At 29.5% G+C, this 22,462-nt stretch overlaps 1 protein-coding gene across 2 annotated transcripts in view; it reads left to right on the forward strand.

Annotated features, from left to right (window-relative positions):
* The window catches only part of LOC114127405 (neuroligin-1-like), a 378,466-nt gene extending 356,004 nt beyond the window's left edge, over nt 1–22,462 (forward strand). For both annotated transcript variants that reach the window (XM_050201685.1, XM_050201684.1), the window contains 3 exons: nt 4,947–5,101; nt 14,938–15,050; nt 19,042–22,462. In XM_050201685.1, coding sequence (XP_050057642.1) covers nt 4,947–5,101; nt 14,938–15,050; nt 19,042–20,213 — 1,440 coding nt within the window. In that variant the 3' untranslated portion in view covers nt 20,214–22,462. The remainder of the gene's footprint in view (nt 1–4,946; nt 5,102–14,937; nt 15,051–19,041) is intronic.

Genomic DNA, 22,462 nt, shown 5'->3' on the forward strand with positions numbered 1-22,462 from the left:
TCCACTGCTGATGGCCCCCGTGCACCTGCCTTGGCTGCGCGACGTCTTGACGACTCCTTCTTCCGGCGCTCCTGCTCACTCTCCCACCAATTAGGAGTCAGAACGGTGTCAGTTCCGACGTCCACCATCTCCGGCCTGCTGAGGCCCTTGTCCACTGAGCCGGTCACTAGTACATCTCTCAATTTCTTAGCTGGGGGGAGAAGTGGTGATCTCAATTTACCCTTTTTTGTTAGCATCGGAGCCACGGTGTCATAGATATCTTCAAGCAACTTCATGAGTCGGTTGGACGCCGATTTATCGCCCCCTGATCTCACTTCGTTCATTGCTGTTTTTAGCGAAGATTTTATGTACGCCAGTCCAGCCTCAATCTGGTTCTCACTGCCCCCCACAGTGGAGGTGAGTGTGGGGATTGTGCACTTTCTTTTAATACCCATCACTGGTGTCGTTTCCCCGTCGGTACACGGTCTAGCGCCCACCGGTCCGGGACTTGGTGGCCCAGCCATCCCGGCACCCGAGACACCAGATTCAATTTCCATGACGTCATCATCGACCTCGAGGTTGCCGTGATTCATGCTCCTGCGGCTCAGAGCTTTCTAACTACGCGTCACCCTGTATAATATACAGTGTGCAGGTAGTCTGAGCGGTTCCGTGTGCTATTTGTTTATATAGCTGTTTCAGCTGCGCGCCGCCCGAAATCGCGATAACGAGCTCGGCGATAGCGGCGACGACCGTTCGCCGGTTGACCTTTGGCCGACCGCGGGCCGATAAGAAAAGTAGTAAATGTTACTCTTACCTTAATCAGTAGTCGTACAAACCTAACTTAAAACTGCCCTTATGGGGAAAGTTCTTATAGGACCGACTCAAAATCGACACCGATCCTCGCGCGCACTTTTCAGGCACCTCTAGGTACAAAAATCACAAAAAACTGTTAACAATTGTCAGCTGGAGGCGCAATAGTATTAGAACAGTGCTATTACGCATGCTACCACTAAGACAGCCACCGCTGAACTGAGTCGTATAGGTACTTAAACATTTTTGTTATACGTTATTATCGCTATGCGTGTGTACGTTGACGCCCAATTCATATACATATGTGTAATAATATGTGTATTTATATATATATATTATGTGTTGCGATCTGGCAGACCAACGAATTAGAGACGGACACTCTCGTTTATACAAGTACACAGCACCGTGCCAAGTGGACGGCGACGACCGCTGATACGTATTTGAAACAAAAAAATAAAATAAAATAAAAAATAAATAAAAAAATAGTACAAACAAGTTTTCGGGGGGCTTAACAATTTTACACGGCCGTTTCACACGAAAACTGCTAAAATCAGCACCGGCGGGTCCGAATTAAACACCGTAATAATTCACCAGCAGGTACCTCTACCTATAGTTTATGGCGATATAAATATCTGTTTGTGTGTGCGTGTGGCACCAGTGTCTGGTTAATAGGCATTAAAAACGTCGAGTGTCAAAATGTACTGCGCCCGTAAAACCGTTGCTTTATGCTAATGACGCAGATCAGATGATTTAATAATATTGTAAAATACCATCGTTACACTGTAATAATATTATAATAATGTAATAGTATGATGTTGTACGTCGTCGGCGGGACGTGCCCTCGACGGGATTTCCAACTGCAGGTTTCCATCCGCCGGCCAATTTTGAGTGCCTGCAGAGTTTGCCGTCGGTTGTCGGAGAGGATATAATATTTTGAAATTAGCTACGACAAAATCGTGAGCACCGCCTTACACTCGAGTCGGGCCTTTGAGTATAATATGTACGTTGTACTATACACACGTATATGGCGTATAATATTATTATATGGGTGCTCGAAACGCATACACAAACACCTCTGTACAATATTATATTATTCTCTTACCGACTTTTGAAACCGTTGACGATTACAATAAAATATGCCTAATGCCTATAGGTATATTATTATATTATAATATTGTTATTACACATTGTGTTGGGTCAGATGTAACGAAGGCTTACAATACACCGATAACATATTAATATCAAGTCCTACAGCAAAATATTCATATTAATAAATAATATGCCCTTAAAAATGCGTAAGATTAATTGGTTAGTCTGAATTCAATACCAGCAGTTAAACAAACTATGTTTTTTTCCATCCACTTAAAATATTTACTTAAATTGAGTGTACGTTTTTGTTAACTGTAAAATGAATATTAACCAGATTCAATAAAAAATAAACAGTGTATTACAATTTTTTCATCAACATAAGAAAAACAGTTATCGTCAATGTATATTGTACATACAGGCAGATGTTTTCAAATCCGATTAATGAAATAGCTTACAACCTCAAAGTACAAAATATTATGCAAATAAAAAAATAAGAGTGACGTGAACTATGTCAGTAAACGTTGGGTATTTAAGTTTATAGCTAATCTATATAGTTACTTTTTAGACTATTCGGTTTAAAAACATGCAAATGCATCAATGTCGAGCTTTAATAGGGTTACCCAATAACTAGTGCTACATACTTGGTAGAGTTTGTTATTGTAGTTGAAACTAGAAAGGGACAAGTAATTTTAGATTCCAGCTAGTCAATATACTAGTAGTAGTCGATCAAGCCCTTCCGGACGGCTTAGCGACGGGTCAATTATTTATTTACTGATGTTGTATATTTTGAGTTCTTAAGTTTTTATATATATTTCTTAAATGTATAAAGGTTCAAATAAAGTGCAATTAATATATTATGTACATTATAACAAAACATCGATATCGGTTTTATAAGCTGTAGAATTTTCCTACTTTGTACGATCAAATAAAATCATGTAGGTAGTTTTTAACTGAAAACATAATTTTCTAACACAATGATGAATTGACTTAACACACTATTTCCAATGGAAAATAAAATGCTTAATTACTAATTACCACTACTACTACTAAAAAAAAAGTTCTTAAATATTAAAAATTATACATTTAAATTATTATAATTGATTTAAATTTGAATACTTGTGTTGATAGTTAGTATTTTAAAATATCTATTCAAACTATGCTTATATTTTATCAGAACTATAATATCGATACTTGCAAATAAAATAGTGTAGTTTACAAAAGAATTAACAACTAAAAAATAAATTACGGATTGTTTATATTATTAGGTATTATAACTTAGTTAAAATATGGCAAAATATTAAACTAATATTCAACACATTTTCTTTATGTAGTTAATATAATATATATATATAAGATATTTAAAAACTCATTAAGGTAGAACTTTTGTAAAATGAATAAAATAAACTTAAAGTATGATGTACGATAAAATACTCAATATTCTGTAGAATCTTAAAATTGTTGTTATATATATTATAGCGATTTAATTTTTCGATTCTAAGAAGAGGAATGGAAATATTGATTTTATAATGACGTGAGCTTTTTCTCTTGCAAATTAAATTTTTGATTGTTTTTCTTTTTATACCTACATAAAAATAAGATTCTTTAAAAATAAATTATAAAAATTCAACATTTATTCTTATGAGTATCAAAGTTTATTTTTAAGTTAAAATTAACGGAGTAATAATATTTGAACTACAATGGTAGTTATGCCTTTTCTTAAAAGATCCAACCACACTATTCCACACGTATTCCCAAAGTACGATATTTTAATTTTAATTTTTTTTTTTTGTTCATTTAACACGATAAATAGTAATTTTATAAAATATTCAAAGCTTATTGTAACTATTGAAAAATATTTTTGTTTTGTAGTTGTTATATTTAAAACTAAATAATTGAAAACATTTTTTATACATAATATAGTTTTTTCTCTGTAGAATAATGTATAGATTATTAGTTTATTCTTATATAAAATAAATATAATTAAATATCAAATAATATATTATATAATAACATTCAGACGTTAAGACATAAAACATATTTTGCTAAATATATGATGATTAATAAAATTAAAATACACCGATAGACTAAAATTCCCCTAAGTTTTCCCTAAATGCAAAATAAAAACAAATCTTACTTTATGAATATTTGGTGTTCTTTCTTTTACATCTGCGTAATTTTTCATCTCGGTACTTATTCTAATATATTTTAATCATTATAAGTTTAATTTATCGTTGGGTTTCGTGGTTTAAATCCTTATTTTGGTTTCTTTTACGTATATTTGTATATATAAGAGTAACTAGAATAAGTGTTGCAATGGGGAAAGTCTAAGTGCAATGTTGTGTATTTTAGATTATAATACCATACTTAAATGATTTAAAAATGTAGAGACTTTTATTTTCAAGTTAAATTCTAATATTTTTCTTTGGAATTAATACCAATATAATTTTAAATTATGAATATATTTCAGTAAACTCTTGGATATATTTTATCATCGTAGTAAATAAATCCATTGCATATTTTTTAAAACAATATTTTAGTTTTAAATAATAATAGTTTCATGTATACTATTCCTGCTATGTTTGTTTCATTCATTAACTTTTTCAGTTGTTAATACTTTTAAAATTATGATTTATGACTTAATTTATAGCACACGTATCTAAATCTATTATAATAATAAAATTGTGTGCATTCTAAAAATAAAAATGAATTGCTATTTGTAAGTTTTAAATAAATTTTAATATATAATTCAAAATAGTATTGTACTACTAATAAAAAAAAATATTATATTAAACATGATAGTTACGTGAACAAAGACAAAATATAAAATAAAACACTTTGAAAAAAATTCTTTCAAAAACATTGAAAAATTGTTATTAATATTTTCATAGCTTAGATTTAATAAAATCAAATAAATTGAAAATTGAAATACAGGTTATTAATTTATTATAAGTATTTATATCATGAATGCCTAACCTAATTTTAAAAATGTCTTATTGTTATTTTTGTATTTATGAATAACTTAATATGAATTATTTGAATGTAATATTAATACTTTTTTCTTTTTGCAGAGGATAGGTACTGCTCATGGAGAAGAACTTCCATATATGTTCGGTGCTCCAATGGTAACTGATGGCATGAATCATTTTTCAAGAAATTTTACAAAACAAGAAGCTTTATTGTCTGACGCTATGATACTTTACTTGGGAAATTTTGCAAGAACTGGGTAAGTAACCTTGCTTTGTAATTTCTTATCAGAATTATTTTTAATATCGATAACAAAATTTAATGTTTGTTGAGATGTTGAAATTGTTATAGTTTGAAATTTGAATTTCTCATTTCCTTTTCTGAAAAAAATCAAGCTGACACTTTTAAATTGAAATATATATTTCTTTGAAAAAATATATATAAAAAATATCTTACCATATATTATTATGACAATGACATTGGTAAAACCATGTAAAATATGGCAATATTTTTACTTTCTAAGTAATAAGTTTAACGAAAATCGTGTAGGAACTGTTTTCATATTTTATATATTATTAGATTTCAAAGTTTTTTGGTCAGAATATCCATGGATTTATTAATAATTTCCTTACTACATAACTGTATTATGTTTGCATGACTTAATCCAGTTAATCCATCATATCATTTATACCTTTAATATCATGACATGGTAACATCCCTTTTCATCTTACCTTAATTATTAGTTAATAGTGTATCAATAAATTATAGGTAGTTTATAATTAAATAATAGTCTATGTATACATATTATACAATTGTACATTTTTTTTTCATTTTACAATATGCATTAATTTTAAAAAGAGTTTTAAATTATATAAAAATTATTTTATTTTAATGTTCGATGAGAACACTTTTTATTCGTGTCATATGTTTTAACTTTTAATTTCATTTAACAAAACGTTTTGATCAGTTATTATCATAATTAACGTATTGCATTTTAAATGCGTATTACATTATTTACGTTTTAATTTAATTTAATTTATTCCAATCTAGCTGTATTTTATTAAATTGTTCACATATATACGGTTTATTTAAATACTAGTATATAACATAAAATGTTAGCTTCCAATTAGCCACCAATATTTCCATGATTAATATTAAAAAAAAAAAAAAAAATGCAATATTACTTTGGTTATAAATCAAGTTTATAAAATAATTAACAGATATGACGGTAATTTATATTAAGAAAATTTATAAAAATGTATTTATGTAAGTAAAATACATAAATTTAAAATATAATCACTTATAGAGGTCTGATAATTATTTATAGTTAACAATTGAACTTCTTTATAGTTATATTTTAATCAATAATATATATTATTATTATTATTTTATTCAATATAAATAAAATTATAATTTATAATACAAAGACATAAAAGAAAATAATGTGTTTTAAATTATTTCAATGGTATGACATGTTTAGAAATTTAAGATATTAGAGACGTTGTTAATAGACTTAAAAAAAAAAACAGAATACCGTGTAACCCGATCGGAGGAGTTAAAAGCTGTAATATATGTAACGAGCTCAACTAACAAGGCATCTGAAACTTGATCAGGAGTTATGGCGTATTCTCAAAATGTCCCATAATTTTCATTTAACGGTTTAAGAGAAGCGGATAATTTGACAGGATAGAATATTATCACTTACAATATAAGATATACACGATGATTCTATATAAGTTTTAATAAGGAACAGTATTGAAGTACACAATATTATATAATCATAAGTACTTTATTTGAAGTTCCAACTCAGAATTTCTCAAAAAGTTTCTCGTCACGTTAACATAAACATATAATGCAAATATATTTTACTTGCATTGTTGCATTTAGTAAATGCATTTTTCAAAACCAAATTAATTGTTATAATAAGTTAACCAATGTAAATAAAATTATAATATTATACATTGATAATTTGTTTCATATTAACTTCTCATATTGTTATCATATTCGTGTAAATTAATAACAAATTTCTCCCGGAATAAACCATTTGTTAACACACAATAAAAATAATTGCTGATGAAAACAGTTGGTTTAAAGATAAATAACATTCCTTAGTAATTCAATTTAATATATTATCATATTAACATAATATTCACAATAATTCCAGTTTTTAATTTTAATACGCCTCTAATAAAGATGGCTTCCAATCAGAATGACATTTGAACCGATTTCGAATTAATTTGAAATAAAAATAAAAATTATTATAGAAATGATTTTTATTATAAAAATATTAACATTTTAATAGACATTTCGTCGAAAACGAATATTATTTTATTTTTTGCAATCATAAATTATATTAGGAAATTAAACTTAAAAATATAAGTGGACTAAAGTAAATATTCAACAAAGCGTTCGTCTAAGGATTAAGATTGGCAATAAAATTACCTAGAAATTTCTCAGGTTTAATAAATAATTTTTAACAATAGTTCTATTTTTAATGACCGGAAAATTATTCAACGCAATAAATGTTTATACTAATAAAACATGTATTTCTCCGAATTTATAAGTATCTGATGGATAAATTTGCACCTAAACTCACTTCAATATTCCATGATTAAGTACCAACACTTAACTATTAGATATACAAACGATTCCGCTGCATCCATCATTAAGATATTGGTGACTACCATATTATATAAATATAACTTATAAGTGCATATTATAAATTAATATTTAGCAATAATATTTTCTGGTCTCAGAAGTCTCCTATAGCGCGGTTTCATTGTAAATTAATTTGACTCTCCTTGCAGCCCCCCCCCTCCCATCAGTAGCGATTTATCGTTCATTGTTGTAGAACATATTATTATTATCTCCCATTGTTTAGCGATCCACGTGGAATCGTGGCGGTTGTACTACCGTAGAAGGTGAAAAACGGTCGCTCCGCAAGCTGCAGGCCTCAGGTGATTGTAATATTAAAGCAATACACTATATATATAATAATATATTGTGTATAATATGTGATATGTATACATGTGTATATGTACTATACATAGTATAAGTATAAATACACGTCGGATACCCTCGTTGCCTCGCGCTCTTTCCGGTAAAAAATCAATGCTTCACTTGGTGGAATTCTTTTTAACATAATTTCCAAAAGGATATTAAATGAAAAAAAAATGTCTTTCGATTCACTGTCTTGCCACCACTACGTATACTTTATTTTTATTTGTTTTGTTTTTTTAATTCAATTACTTACACATTTTAGATTATTTTCATGGACCCGTGAAAGTTATGAGTGTTCGGAAATTAAGAGATTTGCTCCCTTCGCCATGGCAAAAGCAATACCCACCGACACTGAACTCACCAATCATATTTTTGTTCAAAAACATCTGCCTCATTTTGGATTAAAAAAACAAAAGAAAATAAATAAAATAGGGACAAAAAATATAACACCATCTTGGAACGTTTCCATTAAGAATTATCAGAAATGATTTAACTTTTTGAATTATACTCTAAGAATTCATAAATATGTATAAGTTGTAAATGGCAAAAGTATATAATAATAATTATAATATCAAATAAATAAGGATGTATATAAATATTTAATAAAAAAAAAAAAAGTAAGTATAAACAGAATAGGTGAGATATTTATGATATTTTGTGTAGGTATAGGAAAATAATCATTTGTAGTACTCTTACGTGGTTTTTAAGTTTCCTCTGTGATGTTTCACACAAAATTTCATGTAATTAAAGAAATTTTTAAAAATTTTACATAATTTTCGTAATAAAAAATACTATTTTAAAAAAAATTGGTCTTGTAAAATAAATGTATAACTGTAGAACAAAATTTTTTATAAGTGAATTTTTGTTTAAAAACTTGTTAGAAAAGAGTTCCTAGTAAAAATTAGTAGAGGCATTGTATTATTATTGAAATTAAATAATTAAAATCGCGTTTTTCATTTTTAATTTAAAATATTAATTATTCATCGTCCTCGTTAGAATATTATTACAATTATGCACATGTCTACACAATAGTTTTAATTTAATTTTATGAAAAGAAATATAATTCACCTGATTTTAAATTATTTGTATCACTTTTAATATTAACTAAAATGTACAAATTTTAATTTTGAGCATTTTTTAACAATGTTTTTTTGCATAATATGTATTATACGTTTTAATTATGTATAAAATATATAATTTTTCAAGTTTTATTATTGGATAATTATTATTATATTTCAACTCTTTACTTGTCCTATATTAAATAAAAAATATTTCATATAAAATACTATGGTAAAAAATTATAATTAAAAAAACGTCAGAGCTATTATAGTTAATATTTTATAACATATTAATATCATATTATCACACCTTTTTATCCTATGTTTGTACAAAAAAAAAAAATAATAATAATTACTATATTCTTCAATATTATGGTATTCAATAATAATTATTGAAGTCATATTAGAGATAATAATGTAAATTTTAATTTTTAACTAAATTATGAACATTTTTAAAATGTAATATGTTACACAATGTTGACTTATTTCAAAATTAAAACATAATAAAAACGACTGCAACATAATACAAATAATGTTCTTACTGGTATCTTTGATAATAGATCAATTTATTCTAATAATAAAACTAACGAAATTAAATGTAAACTTCTGTACATACATTTTGCAATATTATGCACGTATAAGAAGGAGACAACAGTCAATGATTATTTAACTTCATATCTTACGATTAAATTGATAAAATGAATAAAATAAAAATGATTTAAAATTAAGTTTAGAGTTGATTAAAATAAGTAATTCAGAACAAATTTAACATAAATTTTATACAAAATTTAAATTAAATTTCCTAGACACTATAAATGAAAATTGGTTTTAATTTTTATTGATTTATCTATTAATAATAAAATGAAACATTTCTCATTGTATTTTCATCATGATGCGTGAGCACTGAGTATATATTTAATTATTTTTAAAATGGTATTTCAAATAATAATTTTTTTAATTATGTTTAAAAATCAGATTATATTTTTTATTATTTGATTTTCTCTTTTGCATCAGGTAAATAAATAATTACAATCATAATATCATATGTTTGTTTAATTTTTTTTCTCATAATAATTTCATAAATTATTTTCCAGATATTTTGCCTTTTGTTCTGATAGTTAATATTAACATTTATAATATTTAATACCCACACAATATCTTAATTTCTTTCATATTATTATGAATTATTTTAACTTGAAGTGATGTGAAATTATAATATACCTATTATTTTACTACTGATTATATCCCAATTTATTGCAAAGCAAAGCATCTATAAACTAAATTTAATTAGGCCTTTATGGATTTTATTAAAACCATTAAATTAGTCAGGCTTCACGCATTACAAATCCTCAGAAATTGAGATTATCGTTAATCCCTACAGACGTGATTTTATTTAACATATTTCCATTATAGTTAGGCTTAAATATTTGGACAGAGTTCATTTTTAATAATACTTGTCTCCAATAGTATTGTTCTCTGGTATTTTATACATAACATATTTTATTAGTAGTATTTAATTTTTTCATATAATAATATACAGATAATTTAAATGGGTATTTTCAGTTTTTTTTTTTCAATTACTATCTCTTTAAATAAAACATCATATACATTATACATTGTTACTTTAACTATATTTTATTTCATAATATAAAAATATTTCAATAAAAAATATATTGTAATCGAAAAATTGTAAACACTTCATTAAAACAATTACCTACAAAACATTTCTAGAATAATAAACGGGTCTTCCAAATTTTGTACATCAAAAATTGTAAGAATTGTGTTGGTTCTTGCTCGATTTCCTAAATTTTTGTCACACACTATTTGAAAGATTTTGCAATGAAAGAGCTGTAATGATTCTTTAATATTTAAATTCAAAATCCATAATAGTACTACTATTTTAAAAATGTTCTTCGAATATTAAAATATTATTTAGATTTCTAATTAAATATTAGACGACAGTTTATTCATATAATATGTAAAATATTGTGCGAACATTTCAAACCAACTACTGCGAACAATATCGATCGAATATTTGGACCGTTGAACGACAGACCCAGGACACCACCCACTTCATCCACTCGATCCACTGCACAGATTTGCCACGTCGTTAATTTTGAAATTTTCTAGTCACACCGATGCGATATATTTTATAACCACCGATACGAGTTGCATTTATCTTATTCGTATGCGTATATACGATTACGCCGTGTAATGTTGGCAGTACACAAAGCCGGCGCAATGTGCAACAATCGACTTATTTTTAAATTCTACAATATACTTATATAATGTATAACCTAATGGATCGGCAATCGATAATACATCGGTAAGTATATTAAATAGCGCTCAAGTCGTGGGAGAAGCAATTGTTTGCGGTGGATGCAGTGGAAGGGTCACAGTCGGTGACGGTGGAGTTGGTAAAAGGGGTACGCAAAGTCGTTTCAGAACGTCGAGACCGTTGGCGGCAGCAGGATGTGCCGCCCGTAATCTACCCGAGAGGATGATGACAGACGACGGGTTGGGAGTTATGGTTTGTCGTAATGAACTGCAATTTTTGCGGTTAATTTAAAACGATTTCGATCTGTGTACATTACACTGACCGACGGGGTGAACCCTATAAGACCGTCTTCGCCGGGGTTAGTTCAATAAATTATAATATGTACATAATAATATTATTAATGTATATATTCTTGATGAACGCGGTGGAGGCAAACGGACCGGTAATAAAAGCGAAAAAAACCCCGAGGACAGAGAAAATAATACAACTATCGAGGTTGACCTTAATTACGCGCCGGCGGTGGGTTTGATGAGATAAAACACGACTAATAATTTAATAGGGTTAGTGCAGTTGACGGTTGTCGGTTTCCGAATATAATAGTTATTTTAAACGGGGCGGCGACAAGACAAGTCCTATGCACACACACACACAAACGCATACACATATTTATTATTTCAATTTTATTATATTGAAGACAAATTCGGTGGAATAAAGTATTATGCACATGCAATTGATCAATATATTAGGCTATATTTTAGACATAATTATAAGTCTTGACCCGTCTACCAAACACTTTCGATTGACTTCGACGCGATCGATGTATTCGATATCCAATATACGTGCATCGTGCATGTGATTTCCACGGCATGGCGTAGACTTATTATGACTTACTATACCTACTAGATATGAATAAGCATTAAAAATCGTATTTTATATTTTTCAAAAAATCAATATCAATGCGAATACGGAATAGATACGATACATGAATATACGTTACTGCTATTAAGATGTAGGCGTCAAAACGAATGAACGATATTATTATACTTATTCACGAATCTTGAAAATAGTTTCCCGAACAAAGTGGTTAGGTTATTGCTAATTAATGTGGCTTTTTTACCGACGTCGTCATACATCGTACTTCGCATACCTTTTTTTGATTTAAAGGAATTTGAAATAGGAAAGTAATGGAATAAGATAACGATCGGCAACGAGTGTATACACTCGGTGACTTGAAAACAAACTATGTACATACATTTTATACAAAATAGTCTATTTATAACTGCCTAATTTTCTAAATTTTTAAATCTAAAATATTTATAAAACTACAGTTTTACACTACAAATATAAATTCTTACTATTTTCTACTATAATGAATATTTTACTGAAAATAATTTTAAAAGGAAAGTAAAACGATAAATTCAAGTTACTAATAGATTTTGTGTTTGTATGTGTTTGTACTAGTTTAAATTTGAAGTGCTTATTAATTAATAGTTATCTGTTTTTTATCCGATACTAATACATCAAAATAATTAATTTTAAATAAATTATATAATCTGAAATAAAAATAAACACAAAAATTGACATAAAAAATCAAATGTAAGCAGTTATAAAATATAACGTAAACATCGTGTTCTACTGCAATATTATATGAAACAACAAATATCAGTATCATTTTTAGATGTCAGTTGGGTTAAAAGTCAACAATGAGTATTTTTTTTCCGTCGTACAAGAGACATTATCCTAGTGATTGTTATGTGTTCAGTAACGTGGGGAATAATTTTCAGACTTAAAAAACCATCATTTTGACCACAGTTTTTAGTCTACATTTTTTTTTACCTAATAGTAAAACTATTATTATTAAAAACTTTTTATTATACTAAATCCATTGCCTAACATCCACCTTCTAGTTCATCCATTTTTATCATAAGGCAATTGTCCCAAAAAAAGTCTTCTTTGACATACAAATAGCTATGTTACATAGATACAATGTACAACATTGCATATCATACTTACTGTCAATAGAGTATCAATTATTTCAAGTCTAGACGACGCCTTATCATCATATTAAAATAAAATAGATGAATAGTTTGGCAACAAGTGAACAATTTAATTAGTTTTAAATTTCAAAATTTTGAACAAATGATAGTTTTTATTTTAATTTCTAATTCATAAATCCGTATAGCCGTCTGTTTAAATTTTGTATCAAAATTATCTAAAGCACTGACAAGTTTAATATCGTAGAGTGTCATTAAATAAACTTTTAGACATGGTAAACAAACTTAATATCCAACCATTACTAAGTCGGAAGTAATCATATTAACGTAAATTAATTAGTAGTATGTATATAATATACGTATTATACATGTATCGAGATTTCATCAGTTAGTGTATATAAAAAATATAAACACGACTTTACTTATATATTTTAATTTTACTGAATCAGGACAATTTTAATGTTATCTGGGATGATTTAAAACAGTTACTCGTATACAATTATTAATTTTTTATGATAAAAAACAGACATCCTCCTTTTACTATAATTCATTGACTCTAAATAATGCAGCTTATCCTTTGTTGAATATAATAATAGTCATTTCTTAGTAAATTATACACGTTTAGAAATATTATAATATATTTTATATATAATTATACAATTTTCAAACTTCTAAAATAGATTTATAATTAATAACTAGGTACATTAAAGATCTAGCTTATGATAACAAATATTACTACACATACTAATAGTGCCCATTATTAGTACTTACTTAATGTAAAAAACTAAAAAAAAAATAATTAGTTAATCGTTTTATTTTTCAAACATGTTTTTTATAAAATGGAAATCATAATATAACATTTATTATACAATAAAATAACAACAATAGTTGATAAAAATGCCTCACGAACTAAAAATAAGTGTATATATTTTATAAACCATCAATTGTTCAGATACTACTGTTACATGCAATGTTAAGTATACAATATATACCTATGTATGTGAATAAATAAGCAAAGTTAAAATGATAACTTATATTTATTATATTATTATAGCAAGTTTGATGTCTTTTGCAGTAGATTTTAAATATTAATTTCCGGTGCGAAGAAAACAGTTGCGTTCAATTTTGGTAGACAATAAAAAAAGCAATATTCAAGACCGAAAAATACTTCAAGTTATTCAAAATTAAATCCCTTTTCTTGATAGTTAAAATTTAATTGAATAAAAATGTATAGTTGTTAGCATTTTAAATATATCATTATCTCGAATGATTACAATCAAATTCGATTAATATTGTCGTTGGACATATTTAAGCCCTACCGATTGTCAATGTGCTTCTTGTACGTGTTTAATACGAAAACAGTGTAGTAAAAAAATACGGAGATCCTTTGCAAATGTTATACTGAATGATAAATGGACCTTTTACATAATAAAATGTTCATTCATTTGGGCGTGTCCAACCTACTTCTTTTTAATACACTGGACACATCAGCGTGCACTTGAGGCTAGTGGTAGAAGGGTTACGATCGGGATAATACTGAAATATACCCCAGGCTTTGAAATTAGAAAACGCTTTTGGGATTTTGTTGTTTGTTTCCAGTAAAAGCTGTAGGGGAGGATAGATGGGAAAAAATGTCCTTATCGGTTGTCTAAAAGACAAATGTGCTTTGTAAACGAATAATATCCATGGTGAATAAATTTGTCTCCTGACATTCGTTTTTCTTACACGATTATTTTTAAAATTGTATATTTTGTTCTCCCTCCAGGGATCCCAATGATCACGATGATAAGCCAGATTCAGGATCCAAAGAGCGGAACAGGTTTCGGAGCGTCACATGGGATGAATATGATCCGGTGCATCAAAAGTATTTAGAAATAAGTGAGTAATATTAGATTACGAATTGTTATTTTGTTTACTAATAAATTTAAAATGTTATACCTACTTGTATTATTTACTCTTTCTCATTTGGTTTTCCTAAAACTGCGTTTGAAGAAAACTATAATTATTTATTTATTTTATCATTTCACTTTCTCATCAATTTTACACTATAACAAACCAAAATACCATTCAAAATTGTGAAGCTTACTTTAAAATGAATCTTACACTATTGCTTTTTCGTGCGTCTAACATTATTATATATTAATACAGAACCAACCTAGCGTTTTCAGAGATCAGAAATCTCTTTTATACGCAGTTTTCGGTGTGTAATTGGTTTCCTCTAATGTTTTCAGCTAACATTATTTCCTAAAATAATTCTTACTTCGGTAAGTTAAATAAGAGATTTAATATTTATTGCCAATGCCACGAAACTGTTTAGACGATTAACTGCAGCTATATTTCTAACCTATAAAACCAACACGAGTGAGATTACTACCGTTAAGGCACACAGAATTGTTTCATCGTGTTTACGCCTTTTGTAGTAGTTATGCGTAATATTATGTTTTATTATTATTGAAACTAAACAGCGTATGATTAATCAGAGTATAGTCTTAACCAATTCAATATAGTCAATAGAGTATAGTAAATTTATTATATTCTCATTATAATATGCAATATTATAATTATTTGGTTTTTATCTCTATTGTAATAATATATTTCGGCTATACCGAGACAAGTAATTGCTAATGCGCCTATAACTGCGTATGACTATTGCGTAAAAGCTTACTTGTAAATTTAATTATCATACACAGCTATTTCCTATAACTACTGCAACGGTATATAATAGGTACCTAGAATAAAAGTATTGATTTTAAAGTTCATCGATACACATTAAAAGAGCACCTGCAGCCCCGGATCTAATACCAAACTCGAACTTACCATTTACTACTACAACCACAGAGATGAATACATAGTTATTAATATATATAATTGAAGACTGTTTGTCAGTTGAACTGTGGGTGTGTATTATTAGTTTGTGTGATCGACGAAGTTATTTCGACTGAAACTAGGTATTATTAGTTGTCATCCTCAACGGCTTATGCACTATAATCTTTATAGCTGTTAGTAAATTTCGACAGTTTTGAAGTTTCATTAGGTAGTCAATACGTACAATAAATATAAACTCATTGGACATTTTTAAATATTTCATCTGCTTAATAAATTCCTTGTCAATAGTTCTGTTAATTTTAAAGATAGATACATTTTTTCTTTATGTCAACGTCCATTTTCTAAAATTAAAATTGACAGTTATTTCTTTGTCGTTGTTATTTGAAATTGAATATTAATGTAAACATGACATATTTTACTATTTATACTCGTACTATACTACTATTTAATTTATAACGTTTATAAATTATAACATTTTAATATACAATTATAAAATATTATGAAACATTATATTTATTATTAAATTTAACAAGTCACGCAATCAATTATTTCACTTTTTTATCGTTTCAACTTTTGCTTAGTTCATCCATACAATTTTTATAAAATGTGTTAATTATTATTAGTTTAAATACTATTCATTATTATACAATTATAATATCTCTAAATAATAAATTTCATAATTTAAATACAAAACTATTTTTAAATACTATCCTGTTGGCCTCCAATACCTATTCCATAGAATAAGTAGGTATATTGACTCTCATTAACTAATGAAATTTTATTTTAATTATCCCTTTATTATGAATTCATATTCCATTAACCAATTAAGTTAATAAAAATAAACAAAAATAAATGGTAAAAGTTACATAAATATGTACATAATTTTGTATTCAAGTTTTGAAACATACTACCAATGATTAAATTAAAAAGCTGTAGTCTTTACTTTAAATTGTGAATAGTTTAAAAGGAATCTAAAAAAAACACGATAAGCAACAATAAAAAAAATAATAATAATAAAAAATGTTATGTACCTAACAATAAGTAACAATAAAATGGAAAATATTATATATTTTTTGCATTAAAATTGTACTCCTTGTGTGTTATTATTATTATTATTTTTGATAAATATGTTATTATATCATGGTATATCAATTTCCGAAGGATATAATTATATTGATATTATACAATACATTGTCTATTTCAATTTATTTTGTTTTAAATAAGATTTGTTAATATTTAGTTAGTATTTCTTTATTTCTATTAAAGTTGATTATTTTTTTATACAGCAATAAACTCGTCATGACGAAAAAATTATTCAAATGAATCTTTTAAGTTTACATATTTTTTAAATGGGTACACATCATATATAAAATACCTATTTTAGCTATATATTTATTTAAAAGTACACATAAAGGTGTTTTTAAAATTCCAATTTTACATAGAAACTCAAATAAAATAATATTTAAACATTATAGTAGTATATTCAATAGCGGTATACAAAATGCGTTCAAATCACAATATTGATAATGTTCTAACTTTTACGTACAATCACCAGACTATCTGTGGATATAATTTCCAAAAATTATATTATTTTATATAATTTAACATGGTCAATCTATTTCTCATTCACTTCAAATGGAATGCATTGGATTATTTTAAATTCTGCATTGTATGTAACTAAATATACCATGTGTATTTGTATTTATTCCAATTTAATTAGAACTATTATAGTGTTAAATATGTATAATTTTTTGCAATGATTTTGAAATCACATAAAGCAAAGGAAATATTATGAGGATAAAAAATATAATTTTTTTTTTTTTTTTTAACTTTTAATTAAACGGTATTTAGATTATGGGTCCCGAATATTGATAGTATTAAACAAAGGTTAATATTTTTTTATATTTTATTTTCATTTATATTTTTACAATGTAACATAGATGCATTGAAAAACAATTATTCTACATAAATATAATTAATTATACACACTACGATACGTAGTAGTTTATTTTATATAAAAGTTTTATTAACGAGAGAACCTTTTATTGTTATAAAAAGTAGTTGAAAACGTTCAAAAGTTGCATTGAGTTACGCCCAATACAAACACAAACCCGTTTTATACATATAGCTTCGTTTTAGACGTTTGTCAATATTATACATGCATAATATTATCTATCATATAGTACCATTTAAATAAATTACATTTTTCATCTTTCAGTCATTGAATAAATAAAATAGCACATCCATATTGCAAATACTACTTATACGGCGGCAGCAGGAATCTTTAAAATTTTGTCCATGAACTCACGATACTGTACATATTATTACCCATCCAATCACTCTTATGAATAAAACTATATGACTAGTACCATTGGATATAAACTATACAAAAAAATATATAAGGATGATATTGATTGTTACGAGTTTAGGCCTAAGACAAAAAAATGCAAAAAAAAGAGAGTTTTATATACCAATATCATAAAACAATTATTCAGTTATATTATAATAGTTATAATAAAAACCAATATATTTGAATAATTTTTTCACTCATAAAAACTTTGGATTAAAATCCAATTAATAATTTTATGATAAAAATAATAATAGGTTTATTACTTTATTTACCTAATACATTTGATAGCACGTTGATTTTTTTAAATATTATATTAACGCCTGTTTTTCATGTTAATATATTTAATACGGTGTACAATATTTCAATCACTGAATATTTTTAATAATTATTATTATTACTGTTTTCATACATCAATATTTTATAACATACTATGGATAATAATTTATTATGTGTATAATTTTTTTACACCGCATTTAATTGTGATGATGCAATTTGAAAACCATATATTGTTTTATCACTAATACAGCTATAAAATAGACAAACATATTTACCTTTCTTTTAGATTCTGAAACGATAGAGAAGGGTTGTTTGTTTGAAATATCATTAAACGTTATCGTGATATCAAATCGCACGTCACGATGTTCCGTGTATAACATACGACACTAACTAATAACCGATTCGAAATGATTACAGGCATGAAGCCCCGGATGAAAAACCACTTCCGGGCTCACCAGTTGTCCGTGTGGCTGCGGCTCATACCGGAACTGCACCGGGCCGGCATGGAGGACGTGATGCTCCGGCACAACCTGTTCCGGAACCACGACGACGCGGAACTGTACGAGGGCGTGGTGAGGCCGGACCCGCTGTCCCGGCGGGCGCCCCAGCGGGCCACGGTGAACCGGTTCACTGCGAACGGCACGGTGGCCGAGGTGGTGCAGTCTCTGACCACCACTGTCCGGCCGCAGTGGCCGGCCGCGGCGGCGGCGGAAGCGACCACGTGCCTGCCGCCGGCGCGCGGCGGCCCGAACGCGGCCAACGCGTCCACGTCGGCCGAAGACGCGCTGGCCACGCTCGGTGCGGCCGGTTACGCGGCCTACTCGACGGCGCTGCACGTGACCATCGCCCTGGGCGTGTCGCTGCTGGTGCTCAACGGCCTACTGCTGGTGATCATATGCTACCAGAAGGACAGGTTCAAGTGTTTGCAAAACGACCAACAGCGCCAGCAGACGGCCGGCGGCCAGGAGGACTCGGTCAGGTACAAGGCGGCCGCCGTGCCGGACGACAGGCAGTCGGCCACTGTGGCGGTGGACAAGGCGGGTGGCGGTTACGACGGGCGCCATCATCACGGCGGCGGCGGCGGCGTTCAGCACCATCACCATCCGCCGGGACAGCAGCAGCAGCAGCAGCAGCAGCAGCAGCAGCAGATGCACTTGGCCGCGGACGCCGTGGCCGTGGACATGGAACAGAGGCATCACCACCATCACGGGACCGGCGTCGGCGGCGGCCACCATCAGCACCACCACATGCACCACCACCACGTCCCGTCGCCGCAAACGTCCGGGACGGCGGCCCAGGCGACGGCGCAACAACAGCAAATGGTGCGGAACGACATGACGTTCCCGAAAGCGGCCAAACCGTCGTCCCGGTTGCTGCACGACCACCAGATGATCGGCGGCTGTCCGCCCAACGGGTCGCTGGTGCACGGCACGCTGCCCAAACCGCCGCCGCCGCCCAGGTCGTCGGTGGGCGTGCAGTCGCAAGAGTCGCAGCCTTTGCTCGTCCAACAGGGCGTGGGCATTGGCCAGATGCCCAAAACGGGTACGCTCAAGATGCCCGTGGCCGCCATGAGCGAGATGAGGGTCTGACCGTCGCTCCGGTCGTGTTTCCGCACTGCGCTTTCGTGCCGATCAGGCGCATCAGTCTGCAGTGTATTATTTTTATGAAAGCTTGTGTGTCGTCGTCGTCCGACGGTTGTCACGCGATATTATAAAATGCAATATTGTTATCTATTCGATGTATAAAAAAAAAAAAACACTTCCGGCTTGAAAACAATACCCCAAACATACTTCCGGGTTGGACTCCCCCGACGTGATTCCCCGGACGACGCCGCACGCTGGTCGATACGCGTGTTTTATATTCGTAGCGCCGCCACCGGCTCTGATACCGTAGTCGTACATCTGTTCGCTGCAGTATCGTTACCATGTAAATAATAATATAAATATTATATATTATATATATATATGACACGTTTATTCCGTTATTATCATAATATTTCGCGAGCGAATTTCGTCACTGTCGTATATTTATAATAATATAGAGAACGGAGTTGTAACATTATTATATTATATCGATTTGTTTGTCAAAAATAGAATAGCATTAATACGTTATTATTCTAATAGAATATCATGTATAGTATAAGCGATCGCGTCTGACCGTATAAGACCCGACGGTTTTGCAGTCTCATTCTTACTCTGTAACATTTGTGTCCACAAAAAAAGTTTTATGTCGAGCTAGCAACGGTGATGACCAATATGATCAGATCGTCAGATACGATATTATCATATTATATTATATTTTGTTTTCTGCGACTTAAACGTGTCTTGACTTGTTTATAATTTGATTTTTCAAAAATATCGTAATAACGACGAATTCTAATAGACAATTCAAATGAGTAGGCACACTAGACACAGTAAAAAGTTGTTTGCCAAATCATAATATTATATTTTATTATATTGTCGAGGAAGTAGAACATAGATCCAATGATTTCATTATTAGTAAGGAGATTTTTAACGACTATAATAGGTTTATCCTTAAACTGTAAAAATATATCATCATATGTTGATGTACCTAGATACTATCAGATACTATCAAATCAAACAGAAGGAGCTGCTCAACAAATACGACATAACAACACTCTTTGAACAGGATATATTTATTAATAACAAAAAGAGTCAATGCTAATATAAATAACTGGAATAACTTAGTAGAAAATATATTTTTATTATTGTTCAATAGGTATAGTTGATAAAAATGTAGAGTAATTGCTGCAACCGTTTAAAAATTTAAACTTTATTTTAACTGTTCAACTAATTTTATTATTATAACTTTCAATTGATATTTATCTAATTGTCTTAAATATTGTTGTATTATTTACGTTATTGATTTCACTTAAAAATGTTAAGAAAAAATGTTAAAAAATGTTAATTTTAAAATGTTTAGCAAAATTCTACTATAATATTATAACAACCTGAAACTACCCGTCAGTGTCGCGTAGAATACAATTTCGTTGTGACTATAATAAATTCATCTGTCTGTCTGTCTGTTTGTCATCTATCGATACTTTAGGTAGATAATGGTGTCCACGTTTTATACGAATTTCCGGTGAGCTTTCTATCCCACGTATATCAAAAATATACATCTATTGCTGAGAAATTTTCCTAAATCGGCTACAATAAAAAATATATTGCATATACACATGTAGACACACGCCTGTAACAAAGTGTGTATTTTTAAATAAATAATCTAATTTAACAGGTCCGATGATATCTCACAATTACATTCATTACCTATTAGGAAAAATAAGTACATTATTAAATTAAAATATAATAGGTATCGTGTTTTATTATTGTAAATCAATTAGTTTGTACTTGTTAAAGTCAATCGACAAACAACTCAAGTAATATCGCTTCATGCCGCATCATTTAATTTTAGCATTTTATGATGAGTATAATAAATACAAGAGTATATACAAATTACAAATCGTGGTAGATATTTTTTTGAAAACAATGTTTACCATCATTGCTATTTTATTTCACTTCGAGGGCAACGGCGGACAGAAAAAAAACGTAATTTATATTAATGAGTTATTTAGTTGCGCCCCACAGACGGAAAGACTCACCAACCCTATGACTATATATTAGCCACCTGACTTACAAAAATAAATAATTATAAAATTAATTAAAATAATTGCATTGAATCTGGCTAGTGAAGTCCATGCGCCATATTATATTTCTGGACATCTCGTTTCATTGTACATAATATTATTATAAGTGTATTACAATTTTAAGTTGCTGCTGTTTTTATCGCATATCCGGGAAATCAATTAAGATAGTTC

This window comes from Aphis gossypii, chromosome 2 (assembly GCF_020184175.1).
Source record: "Aphis gossypii isolate Hap1 chromosome 2, ASM2018417v2, whole genome shotgun sequence".
Classification (NCBI taxonomy): Eukaryota; Metazoa; Arthropoda; class Insecta; order Hemiptera; family Aphididae; genus Aphis; species Aphis gossypii.